Source organism: Drosophila arizonae, chromosome 2 (genome assembly GCF_054131065.1).
Source record: "Drosophila arizonae isolate 15081-1271.41 chromosome 2, UAZ_ARI_1.0, whole genome shotgun sequence".
Taxonomy (NCBI): Eukaryota; Metazoa; Arthropoda; class Insecta; order Diptera; family Drosophilidae; genus Drosophila; species Drosophila arizonae.
Genome location: NC_142922.1, coordinates 7,698,687 through 7,716,710, shown reverse-complemented (window position 1 = coordinate 7,716,710; position 18,024 = coordinate 7,698,687). Strand labels below are relative to the sequence as shown.

At 41.8% G+C, this 18,024-nt stretch overlaps 3 protein-coding genes across 4 annotated transcripts; all 3 read left to right on the top strand.

Moving 5' to 3' along the window:
- The first annotated feature begins 10,830 nt into the window (after nucleotides 1-10,830).
- On the top strand, nucleotides 10,831-12,136 carry LOC108609617 (uncharacterized). The gene has a single exon (XM_018001341.2). It carries the CDS (start codon nucleotides 10,958-10,960, stop codon nucleotides 11,849-11,851), a length of 894 nt encoding a protein of 297 aa, XP_017856830.1. The 5' UTR covers nucleotides 10,831-10,957; the 3' UTR covers nucleotides 11,852-12,136.
- A 1,411-nt stretch (nucleotides 12,137-13,547) lies between these two features.
- Nucleotides 13,548-15,539, top strand: LOC108609245 (chymotrypsin-like protease CTRL-1). 2 transcript variants are annotated; one of them, XM_018000993.2, is made up of 3 exons: nucleotides 13,548-13,940; nucleotides 14,018-14,189; nucleotides 14,366-15,539. In XM_018000993.2, exons 1-3 carry the CDS (start codon nucleotides 13,731-13,733, stop codon nucleotides 15,481-15,483), a joined length of 1,500 nt encoding a protein of 499 aa, XP_017856482.1. In that variant the 5' UTR covers nucleotides 13,548-13,730; the 3' UTR covers nucleotides 15,484-15,539. The 2 variants fall into 2 exon arrangements, with proteins under 2 accessions (XP_017856482.1, XP_089319350.1); XM_089463224.1 differs by having other exon boundaries at nucleotides 13,809-13,948.
- Nucleotides 15,540-15,684: 145 nt separating this feature from the next.
- Sp212 (Serine-peptidase 212) lies at nucleotides 15,685-17,742 on the top strand. The gene is made up of 4 exons (XM_018000951.2): nucleotides 15,685-16,082; nucleotides 16,174-16,339; nucleotides 16,402-17,155; nucleotides 17,227-17,742. Exons 1-4 carry the CDS (start codon nucleotides 15,876-15,878, stop codon nucleotides 17,639-17,641), a joined length of 1,542 nt encoding a protein of 513 aa, XP_017856440.1. The 5' UTR covers nucleotides 15,685-15,875; the 3' UTR covers nucleotides 17,642-17,742.
- Nucleotides 17,743-18,024: the final 282 nt, after the last annotated feature.

Genomic DNA, 18,024 nt, shown 5'->3' with positions numbered 1-18,024 from the left:
TGTCGGTATAAGCCGCTTTTTGTTTGTGAACTATGTTAGCCAGTTAGAGAGCCAGCTGAATGGCACTTAACCGCGTGGTTGGCCTACTTAAAGCCGAATCGTCCACTGTCTAACTGTTTTGCCGCTTCACATAATTTGTAATTAAATTTCGCTCAAAAATGCTACCAAAATCCTTAATCCGTTACATACACATACACACACAACGAGCGCTGCAAACTATGTGAGTCATTATCCCTTTTAATGAATTTTTTCTGCTTGCCCGGCTTTTGGTTTTCATTTTATAGTGGGCAACAGTGGCAGCCGCACTTTGCCTTTGCCATTGGCTTTGCCGTTCCCTTCGCCTGTGCCCTTCCCTTGCCGTTGCCGTTGCTGTTGCTGTTGCTGCTGCTGCTGCTATGGCCCCATCCCTGCCCGGCTGTGGGCCACTTGTCGTTGCAGCCGCTGCCAAAGTAAATATTTTACTATGCCACTATTTGAAGCATACTTTCAGGCTGTCGGCGCAGCTGGAGAGTCGACAGCAGCAAAAACAACAACATGGCCAGCACTGCGGAAGCAACAGACTGGTAGCCATTTTATTTTATATATATATATATACATATACATAGATTTTTTGTAGGTCACAATGTCGTAGAACCTTTATTAACCTCACGCTGAAAGGGTGTCTGTTTGCGTGTGTTGCTCAAGTATTGGTGTGTGGTCTGGTTGGCCCAAACACTAAACAAGGCTAAGTGTTGGCTCTCGCCGGGTGTGGTTCCAGGCAGGTTATAGCTGTTATTGCTTGTTTATACAATTAGTTTAATCTCGTACGTCTTTAAAGGTCTCAATATGTATTACCAGTAGATGCAAGCTTTAATTTTTCTTTTAATTTTATTTTGGTAACGATCATACATATTTTCGCTGATGAAGTGAGGTTAATCAATTTACAGCATAATATGCAGTATGAGTGTTTTTTTTCTGTTTGATTGCTTGCCAACTGGCATGGATAACTATGCAATAAATATGAGCTGCTAAAGCAGCAAGCAGCCAGCGAAGGGAGCAGCTAGAAGGCTATGCAAAATTGTAATATAAAGCGTGGGCAAACAACAGCTTGAGCTCAAGACGAGCGGGACGACAAAGACTAAGGCGCCGACAGTCGACAAATGAGCGCAAGAAAATTAATTTCGACTGCAATATTCTTACCCCGGCTATGCCTTTGTGTGTGGGTGTTTGTAGGTGTGTAGGTGTAGGTGTGCAGATGCTGTGTGCTTGTGTAATGTCAAGGTTTGTCTTCTGCAATTACTTTCAGTACACAAAATACATATATGCACCGCAGCTGAGCTCTTATAGATTTATATATGTGTAGGATTTTACATTTATTGAGTAAATTAAAAGTCAATTTAACGATTTCCTTTTAACTTTAAACTATAACGAGTTTTACAACAAATGTCTACAAAATTATATTATATTATATTGTATTTTATTATAGAGATTAATTTTAGTTACACTTAGGTTATTTAATTAATTGTACGTGTTCATGATCTTTTCACTTCTTGTGATCTCTATTTCACTTCTGTTCTTCTTTATCTTATTCGGTACTTTTACTTAGCGACACTTGATTCTGTTGTACGTCTTAGCTGCTTGACGGCTGCCTCGCGACTCTTAGTCGACGACTGCATAACGACTCTTCTTCTTCTAAGAACGACTCTTGATCTAGTTCAAAAACTAACGTTTACTCCGATTCCCTGCGGTTCATCTGCCAGGGGTGTTGCAATTTTTACGAATCCCACATATGTATGTAATGCTTGTAATCAAATTGTTTAGATTGACTAATTAAGTAATGTATTTCTAATCAATGGACAGGTCAGTATTGGAATTTGCTCTCATTATACCCTGAGCCCATTTTAAAAAATTTTTTTTATGACACTGATCTTCATAATTATCACTATTAACTATCATCAAAGTACTTGTTATTATTAGAGTAACTAATAAAATCTAGTCAAAATCCAGTTGACATTGGCAAAAATTGTATAAAAACATTCGAATATAATACTATAATAATACATGTGATATTAAAAAAAAAAAAAAAAAAAAAAGAAAAAGGAAACCCCTATAAAATCATCAATATTTTATATCTTTGTATTTTCTTCTATGTTTGATAATAAAATTTAAAAAATATATAGAAACCGAATAGCTAAATTGAAACGTATCAATATATTAGTGGGCTTATGCATCTGTAAGTTATGTGTGAATTGCTATTGGCTTTGATGTTGAAAGCTATGAGTTCTGTGAGTTATGACAACTCGAGTTGCTACTCCTGTGGACGACGCGTCGTAGTCAGAGAATGAATAATGTAGGAGTTCTGTCAAAGGCTGCATGCATGCATTGGTCGACACGGTAAACATATCCATATATCCAACGAAAGTACATATAGGCAGCTGTGAGAGCATCCCTTGTCTTCTACCCGCTCAGCCTGCCTGCATCTATATATATGGCTGTGTGGGAGCACCTGGAGTCGGCGTATTAAGAGGTATTTGAGCAAAGATATCTTACATCGAGTCCTGTAGCCATGGCATTTGACATGAGTGAGGTTTGTCTGAAATGGGAGATGTTAAAGTCGTCGACCTGTAGGTGCGTTGCTGCAGTTACTAATTAATGCCGATCCACCTGGTGCCGGACTGTTTTCATATCAAAGAGCACAATGAAGCCAATTAAAAATGACAATGACATAAAGACAAAGCCTTAATACGTCTTTTGACAATAAATCCACTTGATTTCCTTTCGTACGGCGCAACAGGCAGACTTGACTTGATGCGTAAAGCAACCGGAATAAAGGACTTGCCCTTCAACAGTTGGCGCTGAGCCGCTTTAAATGTCTTTTTATTTATTTGACTTTGTTTTGGGATCCGAGAAATAAAAGCTACAAGAAAAACAACAACAGGAATTCGTGCAACAGGCTTGAATTTGTAGCTACATTTCGAGGCACCACTACATACAAATATAAGTAAAAATAAAAATAAAAATAAATTGCAAATCTGAGTGGGCGTAGTGAGCATAAATCTCATCAATCAAATGGAATTGGGCGCATAAAGTTATCGGCTCAGCTTGAGGCAGATAACTCAACTAAACACCCAGCTGCAAGTGCTTCGACTTCGGAGCTCAGGTTTCGACCCTTTTTGTTTTGGGACTATTTCGCTTTATTGTTGCAATCAGTTTAAGCGGCCCCCTCCCCTCCCCTCCCCAGCCGAGCTACAACCGGAATCGTATTGTAAAACAAGCTTTGGGCTTATATCTAAATTTTACATTTAACTTGTGTATTTTTATGCTATGCGAGCATTGGGGAAGCTTTGCGGCTGTTTTGTTTTATTCTCTTGTTTTTCTCACTTCCATTAAATTTTCAGAGTCCATTCAGTGCAAATTGTATTCATAAAAACAAATGGTTTTAAATTTTTGTTATGCTTTCTGAAGTCCCCTGTGGCCCTGAAACTACTAGCTGTAACAATATGCACTCCATAATTAATTATCGATTGAAATATTTATGCAAGTTTTTTGTTTTATTTTAAATGCACTTGATTTGAGTTTCTATTGTGTGCTGGTAATGCATTTATACACTGGCTATTTTTTTAATATGACTAAATTTATTTAACGTTTTAATATTTGCTTAGTAAAAGGGAAATGAAATTTATTGCAGTTTTACTAAAAGTTTTGGGTTAAAGATAAATATTTTAAATGAAAACATACATCGGATAAGAGATGAATATATTCATGTTATCAAAATATATGTAAAATATGAGTAAAAGCAGATTAGTAATTGTTGCTGCTGTTTTCTCAAATTAGACTGTTTGTATATAAATATACGTGTGCGTAAATATAAATTATTAATTTGTATATGTGCGTTAAAAATGAAATAAATGTGAATTTAAAGAGCACTGAATGGGTTGTCAATAGCTAGATGAATTTTGGATTTGGCAAAACTCATTCATTCATAGATCTATATTGCTTTGAGGCAAACGCGAAAAAATATAATAAATTCAAATGTATGAAATATATAATTTAAATATATATAATGAAATATAATGTAATATATAATTTTATATAATTTATGAGAGCTAACAATCATCTAGATGGGAGTCTGATATAGCCTACAATTTAGTTGGCGTCAATTTATATTTAGAATGTCAAACTAATATTAGCTACTTAATTTATCAATGCTCAAAATGAAAATGTCAAATGTCTAAAATTTAATCTCAAACTAAGTAAAAAGCAGCAACAAACATAATTTGGTCTCGCGTCCTTTGCGTTCAATTAAGTAAGTGAATTATTTATGAACACTCAGTTGGCTCTAAGAGTATTTAGCGACGCGAGTACCGAGCAGTTGTTGGTTTACTTAGCTGAGTCGATTTGTGTCAATATTGTGTTGAGTGGGGCTGAGCTGAGCTGACGTTAATAGATTTTGATTATGGCCCAACAGGCTGCTGCTTGACATTTGTGTGTTGGGAAATTTCAAAAATGTTTAGCCAACGTCAATTGCAGTTTAGGGCATGCCGAGTCGCTAATAATGGCTAGATTGTCGCCTGCCATCCGCCCATAGAGTATTGGCAATAAAACGGCTAATGCCGTTTGGCAACCTTGCATAAGAAAACTTTTGGGGCTGTCGATATTTTGAAAAGTTGATACTAATTTAACTAAAGCACTTGAGGAACTGAAATTTCGAGTAATTAACGGCAACGTTTGTTGACGGCCTTCTTGATGGCTTTGTACTTTTATAGACTTGAGCATTGAAATGTGCAGAAAGTTCAAAATTCGTTTGAATTATGCAGAAAGTTTATGCAAAGTTTTTACTAATCGATAAACGAGGTTAGGCGGGACACGAACAATATGCTATATCAAGTATACGAAATGCTGGCTAAATGCCCCAAAGGATGTGTATGCTCGAATGTGTGTGTGTGTGTGTGTGTGTGTGTGTGTGGACGAGTGTGCGACTGTCTGTGAAACAAAGCATGATTAATGATAACTGTGGCCAGCAATGTATATATCATTTCGGTTAGCAAATAACAAACATCAGAGCGAGCGAGCCATAGCCCGACGAACGACCCAGAGCAACAGCCACAGCCGGAGCTAGAGAAATCAAGATAAATAACGTTTGAAATGTTGCTGTAGCAAAATTTGTTACACACTCGAGTGAAGCGCACAGAGCGCAGACATGGTAGGATATGTTCTTATCCGCTTCCTCATACCCCTGGCCACTATATAAATAAAATGGTACAGCACGCTCACCAGCCAGCAACAGCTACAACAGCAACAGCAACAGCAGCAACAACAACAACAACAACAGCAATAAGCAACCACAGCGACAACGAGCACATTTGCAACATTTATTGAGTCGTTGAACGAGTTGAATGAGTTTGGATTTTATTTTTAAACGCTCACTGGCTGAAGCAACGAAGGCAAGGACTAAACGAGCATACGCTGTTTAAATATTGATTTCCGAGCAGCGACAAACACGCACTCATACACACACGCACACACGCACGAGCTGACACACACACACACAAACACGCAATCACAAATTGACACACGTACACACACGAATATTCAAATGCAGAAGCATTGAGGGCGACCACACAAATTGACAACAAGCACTGCAAAGAAAAGGCAAAAAACAAATATATATACAAAAAAATGGCAATTGAAATTTGTTTTTAGCATACCCTGTATTGATGAGCTATGAACTATAAAGAGTATCAGTGTGTATACTCTCCAATAGTCAAGTTCTTTTAGTCCAGTATAATTGTGAAAGGAATTATAAGCTGGCTATGGCTTAGAAGGAGCAGTAAAGCAATGATGGCCAAATCTGCTGATAATACAACTGTCTAAGAATGGCACATCTCACTCTCTGGATGTACATATGTATATATAGCCTTACTTTAGAGTAACTTGCTATTGCAAGTCAGTAAAACAAACTCAAATAAGCCTCACCCGTTGAAGCTCTCCTCTTTCGAAGCAACGACACTCATGTTCATACGCATTGCTGGGTATCGACCAGTTGAGCATGCTCTCTTGCTAAACAATTCAAAGGCGTGAATATTTGTTGAAATTTCCAGTTCTATGGGTAGTAGTATAAAAAATGAATAACATATGCATGCATGCAATCAATCGAGCTAAGTGCATTTAAATTGAAATAAAGACATAATCTAATTTCTGCTGTGAAGCATAATTATAAACGTTTATAATTCGTTTAACTAAACCGCGAGTGCTCGCAGTGCTGTGGGCTACGCTGCTCTCGATAGAGTCGAACTCGACACGACCAGAAAATGTTTATGCACTCTGTGGGGTCCTTGGGCTGGTTGATGGTTTATGGTTGATGGTTGATGGTTGGCGTTGGCAAACTTGGAGTTGGTCAAAGCTAAGCACAAACACAACATAATGAAGCTCATTGAGCAAAGATGCCTGTGGCAATTAATACTCGCCAGTTGATGTGCACTTAACGTGAGCATGTGGCCAATGCTGTTGGCCAGCTGGCCTTAAAGCCGATTGACTTAAAAGCGAAAAGCAATTGCAATGAAACTTTTAAGCACAATGGGCAAAGCTGATTGCATCCTTGCGCTGCCAACGTAAATACTTGTGGTCATTATCTGTGCAACGAGAGAAGCAATTTACCAGCTGATAAAATATTTGCAACTTTAAACGCTACTGAGGGCAGCTATTCCGAAAACTGATTGCCAGTTGCAAGGTGTAAAATCGATAAAGTGTAAGCCGCAGGAGTTTGCAAGTATGAAGGAGAGCTTCAATTTGTGCATAGCATGAGTCAGTCAGCCAGATAAAATAGAGACGAAATTGTTTTCACGTGGGTGATAAAATATTGCCGCCAGGCGAGTCGTGGCCGACTTGCCCTCAAGTGCTTATTGCACTTTCCCCAAGTTAAATACACATTTCGCGTCTGTTCACTTCACTGATCAAAGCCATCTATTCGGCACGGGGTCAAGCCTCAAATTGATGACTAGTTTTCCGATCTGCCGATTATATGCTGCTGTCTTATTTGGAAAATGCGGCAAGAGCTTGCCTTGAAATTGAGCAGTTTATCTGTGCAGCACTAGGACAGTCTATTTCAGTACGAACTCTCTTGCATGCTCGAGCTGAATGCATTTAATGCTGCAAAAGCTGAGTTATTTTTATGCACCAGCGAGCAAACATCAAATATTTACTCAGAAGTATTGCAAGAATTTTGAAGGCACTTAACCTTGCAAAATCAATTTGCATATCTACAAATACACACGATGGCTGCTAAGGAAAACTACGCTTAAATTTTGTTCTCTTAAATTGTGTAAACGATTATCTGGATAACAGGTTTAAATGGCAGCATTAGACATGCAATCACTCAAATGGCATGCAAATATTTCCTATATCAATTTTATTTACTTAAAATATATAAAATATGAATGTATTGTGGCCAAGATTTAAATCTCTCTAAGATCTAATCAAAGCAAAAGTGTTGGCAATTACTTAGCTGAAATTTAAGCTCCGAGTGACATGTATTTATTGACTTATTTTTTGTTTGAGTGTGAAATCATATTTATTGTGTTTTTGACAATAATCCGCTTAAAAACGTAAGCCTTTTGCGTGTCTTTATAAAAATACTGCGAGTTTTATAACAAGACCTCAAGTAACTCTGTTGTACTTGAGCATATACTACGAACTCGTATGCTTAATTTAGACTAATAAAATATTTAAAACAAAATAAAATTACGTAAGTCCAAACAATATACTTAACGAAGACTTAGGGGACTCCTAAATGTTTTTTTTTTTTTTTTTTTTTTATTTTATTTTTTATTTTTTAACAGAATAAGACTGAAAGCTAGACTGAGAGGAAGTTTATGTATGACAAATACTTAATTAGCATAAAATCATATATTTATTATTAATATTATCATATATTATTATTATTATAGAGAAAATTAAATTGTTAAACAATAGAATATATACAATTTTAATTTAAGATAAAAGTAATTAAATTTAATTTTTTGTATTTTATTTTATTTTATGAAAAAAAAAATATATATATATATATATATTTTTTGTATTATTTGCCAAAGTAATAAAAAGTTGTATTATTGACTGTGCCACACATTTGAGCTGTATAATCAAAAAGTAAATACCATGAAACTCTTCTATTGAGCATTATTTTGAATGTTGAACAGATGACTTTTGTGTCTTTAATCATTGTTGTCGAAAACCATAATATATGAAGGGCTATATGTGCAGCTGCAACGTCAGCTCTCCAGACTAACGCATTGATTCTGATTTATCTACTCGCCACAGAGCACTACACTTAAGTTGAACGATGATTGATGTTTGGCGTCGGGCACATTATTCATGGAGTCTTGCGCTTCAGTGATAATTGATTGATTTGCCGTAGCCCCCATATTTGGGCAGCTTTAAGTTTGCACTCCAAGGCTACGCGTACGCGTTGTCCATGCATTGCTAATAGCTTCCCGAATCTAACTTGCAAAGCGTGCAGCGGCACTCGGTCGGCCAAGAGACCCACGGCGAAGGACTGGCGATAGTTCAAAGTGCATAAGGCTGTGGCTGTCTGCAACCGAAATGTTGCTTCCAGCGGATGTGGTGCTTGTTGCTGGTGTCAGTGCTGCGGTGGTTTTGTGCTCAAGCAGAAAAATGCATTCACTTTGTCCACAACACACTTGCAGCCAGCCAGAAGCTGTGCTACACAGCTCTCCACAGTGCCTCCAAATTGGACGTGTACTTGGTATTTTCCTCACTGGCAGGACCTTTTGATGTTTTTATTTTTTTCGTTTTTTTTTTTCTGCCTGGTACAGACTCGTAGACTCTGCTTAAAGCTATTTTAAAATGATTGGCTTTTATGTCAATATGGATTTTACTTCTCTCTTGTTGCGGTGCTTTCGCCGTTTGTTTTCCTTGTGTTTTTCATTCGCATGAGTATCTCTCACATTTTCCACTTTTTTACTTCCGTGTATCCTCTTACAGCTCGAATTTTGAGTGCTTCAATAAAACACAATAAATATACAAATAATTTTCATTCGTTTAAGCTGCCGTTTCGCCTGCGGATGAATGTCGCGGAATTCTTGTCGCATTTTAATAGCACCCAAACATGTTGGCCCAAACCGATTGGTATGGGGAAACTTTGCCGCAACTTTTAGTTCAGCCTGTCCGAGTGGGAGGCTAAGAGCATGATAGTGTTCAGCTATTTCATTGAAACTCGGCATAAATATTAAAAATACATTTCGAGACTCGCCCTTGCCATTGCGCCCGCCCCTCTCTATCCCTCCACAAGGTTCGAGAGCAGCCGGTGTTGGTAAAACGGTATGCCATAAATCTTCACTCGCACATGTAGAAGGCAATAAGAATCCAAACAGAATTAAATTAAAACGGCAGCTTCTGCTTCAGAGCACAAATCAAATTTTCGCACCGTGACGCAAAAAAAAAAAAAACTGAAAAAACGAAAGCGAAAACGAATGAATAACAGAATTTGGAAATGAAATCACATTTGCCGTAAGTTGTCGAAAGCTGAAGCGTAAAATAAGCATTCGTCACTAAATTTTATTCTTTACATTTGGCAGCCGCAACGAACTTGAAATAATTGTGTGCATATAAATTTGATACCAGAGAATGGGAGAAGAATGACCGGCTGGAATATACCCTACAGCATACTTAATGTTTTGAGTGTGACCAGAATCAATCTGAATTGATTCTCAATGCAGTCTGCTCTCTTCTCTTTTCCCCTCCTTCCACTCTTGTGATTAGCCATTATCAGTACACTACAGGGTATTCAAAAATGTACGACGGCAAAGTATAAGGTATAAGGGCTTTCGGATTTGATGTTGATTTCAATTTGGCTGGTGGGCATAAGGTGGGCGGACAATGGGCGTGTCAGTTAGTCAGTGGGGCGCGTTGAAAGTAGCACGCGCAATTGATTTATGAAAATTTATTGCCCACATGTGGCGTATACTCAATCTCTGTAGCATGGCACAGTGGGTACGCACACCTCACCACAGAACGCCCGAACACACTATAATTAACGGCAGCCGCGACTCGAAGGAGGTTTTAAGGTAAGGATATCTGGGGGTTCAATTTGTTTGACGAAGCAATTTAAATTTTTTGCTTGATTTTGTTAAAAAATAAGTGCAAAAGGGGTTCAAGCCTATAATTAGATAATACATATGTATGTATGTATATGTGTAAGGATTCGATTCCCCTTTTTCTTTTTGCTGGCCTGCTTGTGTATTTTCTATTTAACTGCTCATGCCCATTGTCAAGATCAAGAATTGGTTTACCCATGTCTGTCAGCTGTCTGCTATCTGTTGTTGTTTTGTTTTGTAATGAGCAATGGCTGTTTGATGCGTCGCATCGAATGGCATGTCTGAAATGTCGCTGTGCGTGCGTGGCAATAAAATCCAAGGCATTAAAGCTAATGAGCCCGAAACAAAAACAAACACAAATTCGTGGGTGTTATTAGAGGAGCCATGCCCATCGCAGCTCTCATCACATAATGAAAATCGTAGGCATATTGCAGTGCATACATTGCTTCATAAAATCAGTACAGCTCCGGCACAGGCGAGCTCATAAAATGACGACGGCGATCGGCGACTACCTACGACAGAAATGGCATAAAATATACTCGAACTGTTGTCGTTGTTGTTGCTGATGCCGTTATTGCCATGGGCGTACATAAATTCGAGACAAATATAAACAAATGTCCAGAGAATGCGAGTCAGCAGCTGATTTATGAGCTGATAATAAAATGAAATTGTTGCTCATACGCCTCGTTGAACGAGAGCACAACAAGTGTGCGTATCGTATGGACTATCAAATAGTATGCTAGAGAGTAAGGCACTGGGGCATTGCCTGTCAGATAGGCACAACTTATAGCTACATTCTTCAAGCTACTAAATAACAATCATACAAATTCCAAGTTTTTGTTTTTGGTTTCTGAAAAAGCCTCAACATGGAGGCCAGCAGCCACTCAAACAGTGATAGTCGGGACGACAATAAGTCCTTGGATAGCTCCTTCTTCGAAACGCTGTGGCCCCTGATATTGGACGATAATCAGTGTCGAGTGGAAAGCGAATCCGTTGAATTTTTCATACCGCGCATACCATTCGATTATCTGCATTGGCATAGCATGCTGGCCAAGGTTGGCTTTCCGCTATATGAGCAGCCACATAATATGCGATGCTGCCAGGCCGCCAAGGACGAGGAGGACTTGGAGAAGTTGGCCGAAACTGAGGCCAATAAAGCCACTGAAGAGCTCAATGAAAAGGCTATTGGCGACTATCAGCCCACCGGCTCGCGTGGCATCGTGCGCATTGACAACGAGGTCAAGCACCAGTGCGAGGCGCAGGAGCATCGCCAGCGCTTGGCCTACTCCTTTGCCAATCGCGCATATCCGTGGACCATGCAAACACCAGTGCAGGAGATCAGCTTCCTGCTCACGGATGAGGTGCGCGATGAGTTCTTCTGCCCGATGGAGCGTGCCATCCTGGAGGGCATCTATCACTATGACTGCAAGCTTATGATAATTGATGCCAGCACTGAGGTCTGCGCCGACGACTTCTTGCGCTGGACAAAGTTCCGTCGATACGTCCAGATGCTGTGTCTGGTGCGCTGTCCGCGCGTCCAGCGGCACCTGCAGCTCCTCAACGTCTTCCACACGTTGATAATAGAGGAAAATATGCGCAACTCTTGGCACGAGGAGCTGCACTGCTCCCTCCGCACGGGACTCAAAGAGGCCACCAGATTGGAGCTCTTCAAAAACTGCGCCGATGCATTTGTTTTCATTTTCTCGCGTTATCGCGGTCTCTGCACCTGCGACACCTTCAAAATTTTGCGCCGCACTTGATTATTGGCAATCTAACTAACAAATTTATCTATTAACTTGTTGATTTAATACGAACGATGTACAGTATGAAAATTCAAGTTTGTGTGTGTTAAGGTAATTATTATCAGGATATAACAAAACAAGAAACGTAGCAACTCTATGCAGATCGTAAAATTGTTCCGGGATTTTCAATTAGGATTTCACTAGAATTTCACAATGTAATTCTTATTCGTATATTTTAAATTAAATTTTGAAGTTTTTAATTACTTTGTAAATGTATAAATAAATTTAAAAAATGAATCACCCAATTTTAAGTGCCCATTTTCAATTGGTTCAGAGTTTAAAATTGACAAATAAATTATATCATAAAATGATTAATGATATTTAAAACATATCTTATACTCAGTACATGCATAGCGAATAGTCAGAGTCGGCCTAAATTAATCTTTTTTGTTTGAGACTAGGCTAAGTTTTATAATAATAATACTAATGATTTATTGAACGGAAAATGCAAAACACTTCAGCTCATCTTAAAGTATTGATCCCTTTGGTAGGTAGTTCTGTAGTGGCTGCCTCTAATTAACCTATGGCGTAGCCCCGCAGTGGCAATCAAAGGCTTTCGAGTGCACACAATTTACGGGGCGCAGGCACTTCCTGCAGCTGGCATTGGGCGACTTGCATCGACTGTTAGGAAGCAATTGCAAACGCCTTGAGGAGCTGTCAAATTGGTCGGATATAGACGTCTCAGTGTGCTTGTTGAGGCATTCGGGGCAATGCTGGCGGCTGTCACGAATGCCAGCGGCGTCAACTTTGTCGGCCATTAGCCCCGAAACTTGGCAGCAAGTTGTTAGCCAAGAGGAGCCATATTTCATTTTCATTTATTATATTTGGCAAAGCGAATGAAATTTACGAGAAATCCGAACAAATTACCACAAAAGCTTTACAAACTTGAGCTGATTATAAAAGTTGGTGTGAAAAAAAGAAGCCCGAGCCAGAGCATGCCAGTGCTACAACAATGTCATCCAGCCCCAAAGGTGCCGGAATTTCGTTGCTCCAGCTAAACGTCGGAATTGGGTGCGTTTATATTGTTGTTAAAAGTTCTGCTACTTTGACAAGTACATACTGACACTTGCGTGTGTACCAGAATATTCAATATATATTTACATACAAATACTTTGCGTTACAGCATTAAAAGTTGCCTTCTGTCTGATATAATCTATAACTTTTCGTATAATAAGTGAAAATTGTGGCGTCAGTGAAAAGTTTTATCAATGCCAGGATTTTTGGTTAAGACCAGGAAAACGTGCTTTAAACTGGAAAATGCTGCGAGAAGGGGAATTTATTCAGTTATTCAAGCTGTATTTCCATAAAACTAGCTAATATGCAGGTAGCATCTGCGCCTCTGCCGTCAAACTCGTTTCGCTCAAATGCACTTATGCTGGCTGTTGAGAGCGCATCAGAGATGCACAGAGAGCACGGGGAGGCACCCCAGGGAGAGCCATATTCCAACCGGTTGAGATTAAAGTCGAGATAGTGAAAAAGAGAGAGAGAGAGAAGAGAGAAAGAGTGTAGTTTTTATTTTGTAAACAAAGTGCTGGCTGCCTTCATTCAAGCATCAGTATAATCGGACTATATGCACGTAGATAGCATGTGCTTTAGGTTCCAGAATACTATATATATTCAGTTTTCAAACTGACTTCACCTGAGGGGCCCAACGGGCAAAGCCCGAAAACCTGTCCTGATGGTGGCTTCGTCAGTCGCTCTTACGCTCGGGTATTTCACAGTGCGCAGAGAGCTAGCTGAGTGCTGGCTGGCGTTGTGATAATTCCAGCCTCATGGGCAATCGAGATGCTCAGTTCTCGCCCGACTGCTATCAGCGACAGTTCTGAAACGACATTCAATGGGCATCGTGAAGCGAACACTGAGCCTCGCGGCGCTAGCTCTTTGTCTGCGCCTCGCTCTGACGCAGCGTCTGCCACCCAATGGTTGCGGCAGCATTTTCCAGTATCGGCGCCAGGGCGATCAATGGATTGGCCACGTTACCCCGCCTCAAGATGGCCTCAAGAGCGTCAGCTGGACACTGCGCTTTGTGTCGCACGGCGTTAACACGGTACGTATGTAGGTAGACACAGCGCGTATCTGTGGCAAGACCCGTTTCTAACGTCATCCGATTGCACCTGCTCGCAGCCAGGCACGATAAGTTCCCTGGCACCGTATCCGAGCAAGGAAGTCGCTCTACAGAATATGCACGACGGTGGTCGGGCCGAGTGCTTCGTTCGCTTTACTGGCTACGGCGACGAGCTGCCCAAGATAGTGCGCATCGAATTGAACGGCCAAGTGCTATGCACAGCCAGCTCATGTGAGTAATCGAATCAAATTGATTAACGTCTCGAATTACGTAGCTTAGCAGTATTAATAACGCAATTATTATGGTATATTATTTGCAATGTGTAATTAGCCATATACGATCGATTAAACTGTTGCTCTTACAATATTGTTTTCAATCAATATTCACATCGATCTCATATTTCTTAGACGAAGGCTCTGCCACTACATCAACGCGGGAGCTGAACATGGCTGTCTCATCGACGACCACATATCAAATGCACGAGACGCCATCGCAGCCCCCAACGAGACTGCCGCAGTATAAACCGATAGATCCAGATTCATTCTTCAATCAGCTTGTGACTTATGCATCGGCTCAAGTGCCGACATCCACAAAGCTGAACACATTCACGACGACCAGAATCAGACCCACTGCAACGGCTAGTCCGACTACGTCCTTTGTAGTGAATGATAATCCATTTTTGAATTCGTTGGCGAGCAGAAGGCCTCTTGTCACCGTGGATACGCGGCATGAGCCGGCGGCGTATGAGTGCGGCGTGGAGGGTCTCGTCGGCCTACAGATTGGCGGCGAAACACTGCCCAGGGGCCGTTTCCCCTGGCTGGCCGCGCTCTATCACGACAGCAACGTGGATCCCAACAAGATTGAGCTGTCCTACAAGTGCGTAACGACGCTGATCTCGGCTCGCACCGTGATAACTGCGGCGCATTGCATCTACGGCTTTACGCCGGCTCAGCTAAGAGTTTATGTGGGTCGTCACGACATCAGCTTGCATCCCGAAAAGGATGCCTCCCTGATGGCCGTGCAGTCCGTGCACACGCCCCCGGACTTTGTGGGCAATCTGGTGCCCGATCTGGACGTGGGCCTCCTGGTGCTTACCGAGCGGGTGCAATACTCCACCTACGTGCGTCCGATTTGCCTGTGGCCCAGCAGCACCTCGCTCGGCATCGATGACAGCGAACAGACTGCTGTCGCCGGCTGGGGAATCGATGCGAACTTCAAGCCAACGCGCTTCCCCTCAACAGTCAACGTGCGGCCAGTGTCCCAGGAGCAATGTCTACGTGAGATGGTTACCGCCAAGGACTTCCTAACGCCCCGCACTCTCTGCGCGGGCAACAGCCAGGGGCATGGCCCCTGTCTGGGCGACTCCGGTGGTGGCTTGATGGTGCTCCGCAACAACCGGTGGTTCGTGCGCGGCATTGTCTCGCTGGCCCAGCGCTCTGGCAATGGCTGCGATTTGTCGCGATACGTCATCTACTGTGACGTTGCTCGACATCTCGGCTGGGTCGAGCGGAATATTGTGAGATGAGTGCCAACAAATAAGCTAACAAAATAAACAAAGAGCTGCCTGCTTATCTCCTAATAGCCACGCTTCTGTATAGTTCTCGTTCCGTTCTCTGTTTTCAATTTTCACTTTTCAGTTTGCAGTTTCCTCTCAGCACTTTTTACTCTCTAAAGATGCTCTATCGTAGATGTCGGCTTTATCAGCTCTAGAACGATGTAGTATTTCCAGTTTTCTTGCCATACTCGCTCAGTGGTGCTCACTGCTCAGCGGTGCTCGGTGCTCAGTGCAATTGAGCTGTCATTATCGAATGCAGTAATATTCGCCCACTGGCGCTTGTCGCGTGTGCATTCAATAACTAGACAAGATTTTAACTGGAATTGTTATTTGTTTTTAATTATCATTTTTTTTACGTTCCAATGGACGCGCAGCTAGCGCTGCTGCTGCTGCTATTGGCCATGGTGTTAATGGCTTCCGTTGCACAGCGCTTCCCGGAAAACCCATGCGCCCAGCATTTCCAGTATGTGCAGATTGGCATTGGCGCTTTTCAAGGCGAGGTGACGCTTGGCCTACCGAATGGTCTCAATCGAATCGATGTGCGATTCTCGCAGCGTGGCACTCACGATGTATGTAGTTATTCTATAAGCTGATTAGATTGTTGCGATTGAAATAGTGAACTGATTGTGCCACTGAATTCCAATATGACTTGACTGACAGCAATCTGCTGTTGGCGCTCTGCTGCCGTATCCCGATGAGGCCAAAGTCCAGGCTAATCCGGGAGCCGCCAAGTTTCGAGTTAGCCTCTGGCCGGATGCGTCGGGTGTGCTGCCCAAGCTCACGAGATTGCAACACAATAATCAGATACTGTGCAGAGCCAGCGAGTGTAAGTAAGCCACATTGCGATCTAGTTGGCCAACGGCAATGATATGCAGATTGCGTTTGTAGATAATCCGCAGAGTTTCTTCAACCGTTTCTTCGAGCTTCCAATCAAGGGATCACCATCGCCTCGTCGCCTGTCGCCCACGCCAGGCATTCGCAATTTTTCAGAGGGATCGAGCGATGTGCAGATTAAGACAGTAGTTCTTGATGGCGCAGAAGGATCGATATCTCGTATTCTAGGCGACCTGGTGAATGAGCAGTCCACCGCAGCCGATTGGTCGCCCAGGTCACCGGCAATAGTTGGCATAACTTCATCAGTGCCTCGTCAGATCTGGCCTACTCTACCAGCAGCAACAACTTCTCGAACTGCTGCTGTGCCTTGGGCACCAGTAGTGCCTGCACCGTCTTTCATTCCAAATCGCATTCGTGGAAATCCTCCCCCTGGGGTAGCTTGGCCTTCGTTTGTCTGTGGCCAGGAAGGCACGGGGGTGCCCTATATTCAACGTGGCATGGAGTTTCCTCGTGGCCGATATCCCTGGCTGACAGCTGTGTATCACAAAGAGTCCTTCTCGCTCGCCTTCAAGTGCGGTGGCTCGCTCATCTCGACGAGCTTAGTCATCACTGCGGCTCATTGTGTCTACAAAATAAGAGAGGATCGCGTCTTGGTGGCCCTGGGGCGCTATGACCTGGACAATTACAGCGAGGACGGTGCCGAAGTGAGAGACGCCAGTCGCATCGTGATGCATCCAGAGTATTCCTCGCGCCTTCAGCTGCAGCCCGATGCAGATATTGCGCTGATCACATTAGATAGTCCAGTCATGTGGGTTAAACCGCCTTTTGTTTTGATCGATTGTTTAACTCTGACTCATGATCTTTTCGTGTACTGAACAGCTTCAATGACATCATCAGTCCCATTTGCCTGTGGGATCCAGCTGAGAGGGATCCAGCCGAGCCCGAGATCGGTTCCATTGCCGGCTGGGGCACCGACGAGAACGGCAACTCAATGACCCGCTTTCCGCGTGTCGTCACTGCGAGGATAGCCACTGTGGGTGAATGCGCACGCCGTTGGAAGGTGCAGAAGATTCTGGATCGCACGCTCTGCGCTGGCAATCTGGACGGCTCCGGACCGTGTCTCGGCGATTCCGGCGGAGGCCTGATGATCAAGCGCAACAACCGTTGGCTGCTCCGCGGAATTGTCTCGCTGGGCGAACGCAGTACGATTGGCAATTGCAATAACAACAACCAGTATGTCCTCTATTGCGATCTTGCCAAGCATATGTCCTGGATTAACCAACACATACGCTAATCTCTGTGTATATGTATTATGTAAATTTAATAAACTCAGTACGTAAATATATGCTACAGCTGGTTAAAAGCGGATGCTTTGCCGTCTAATGTCAATAAATATATTAATATAAGTATTATTTTGTCGGCACGTTAATTATTTATTTTGCCTAAATTTCTTGTAAAGAATAAAATGCGCTAAACCTAAAAATTATTTTACATATGACATATGAATCTGATAATGATATTTATTTATAATAACAAAAAACTAATTTCAAAGAAAATTTAAAAAAATAAATCATTTAGGAACATCTTTAATTGCTATTAATAATTGGAAATATTTGTACATATATACCAAGCGAACAGAGGCAGCTGACATTTCTCGAAATAAATTAAAAATAATAA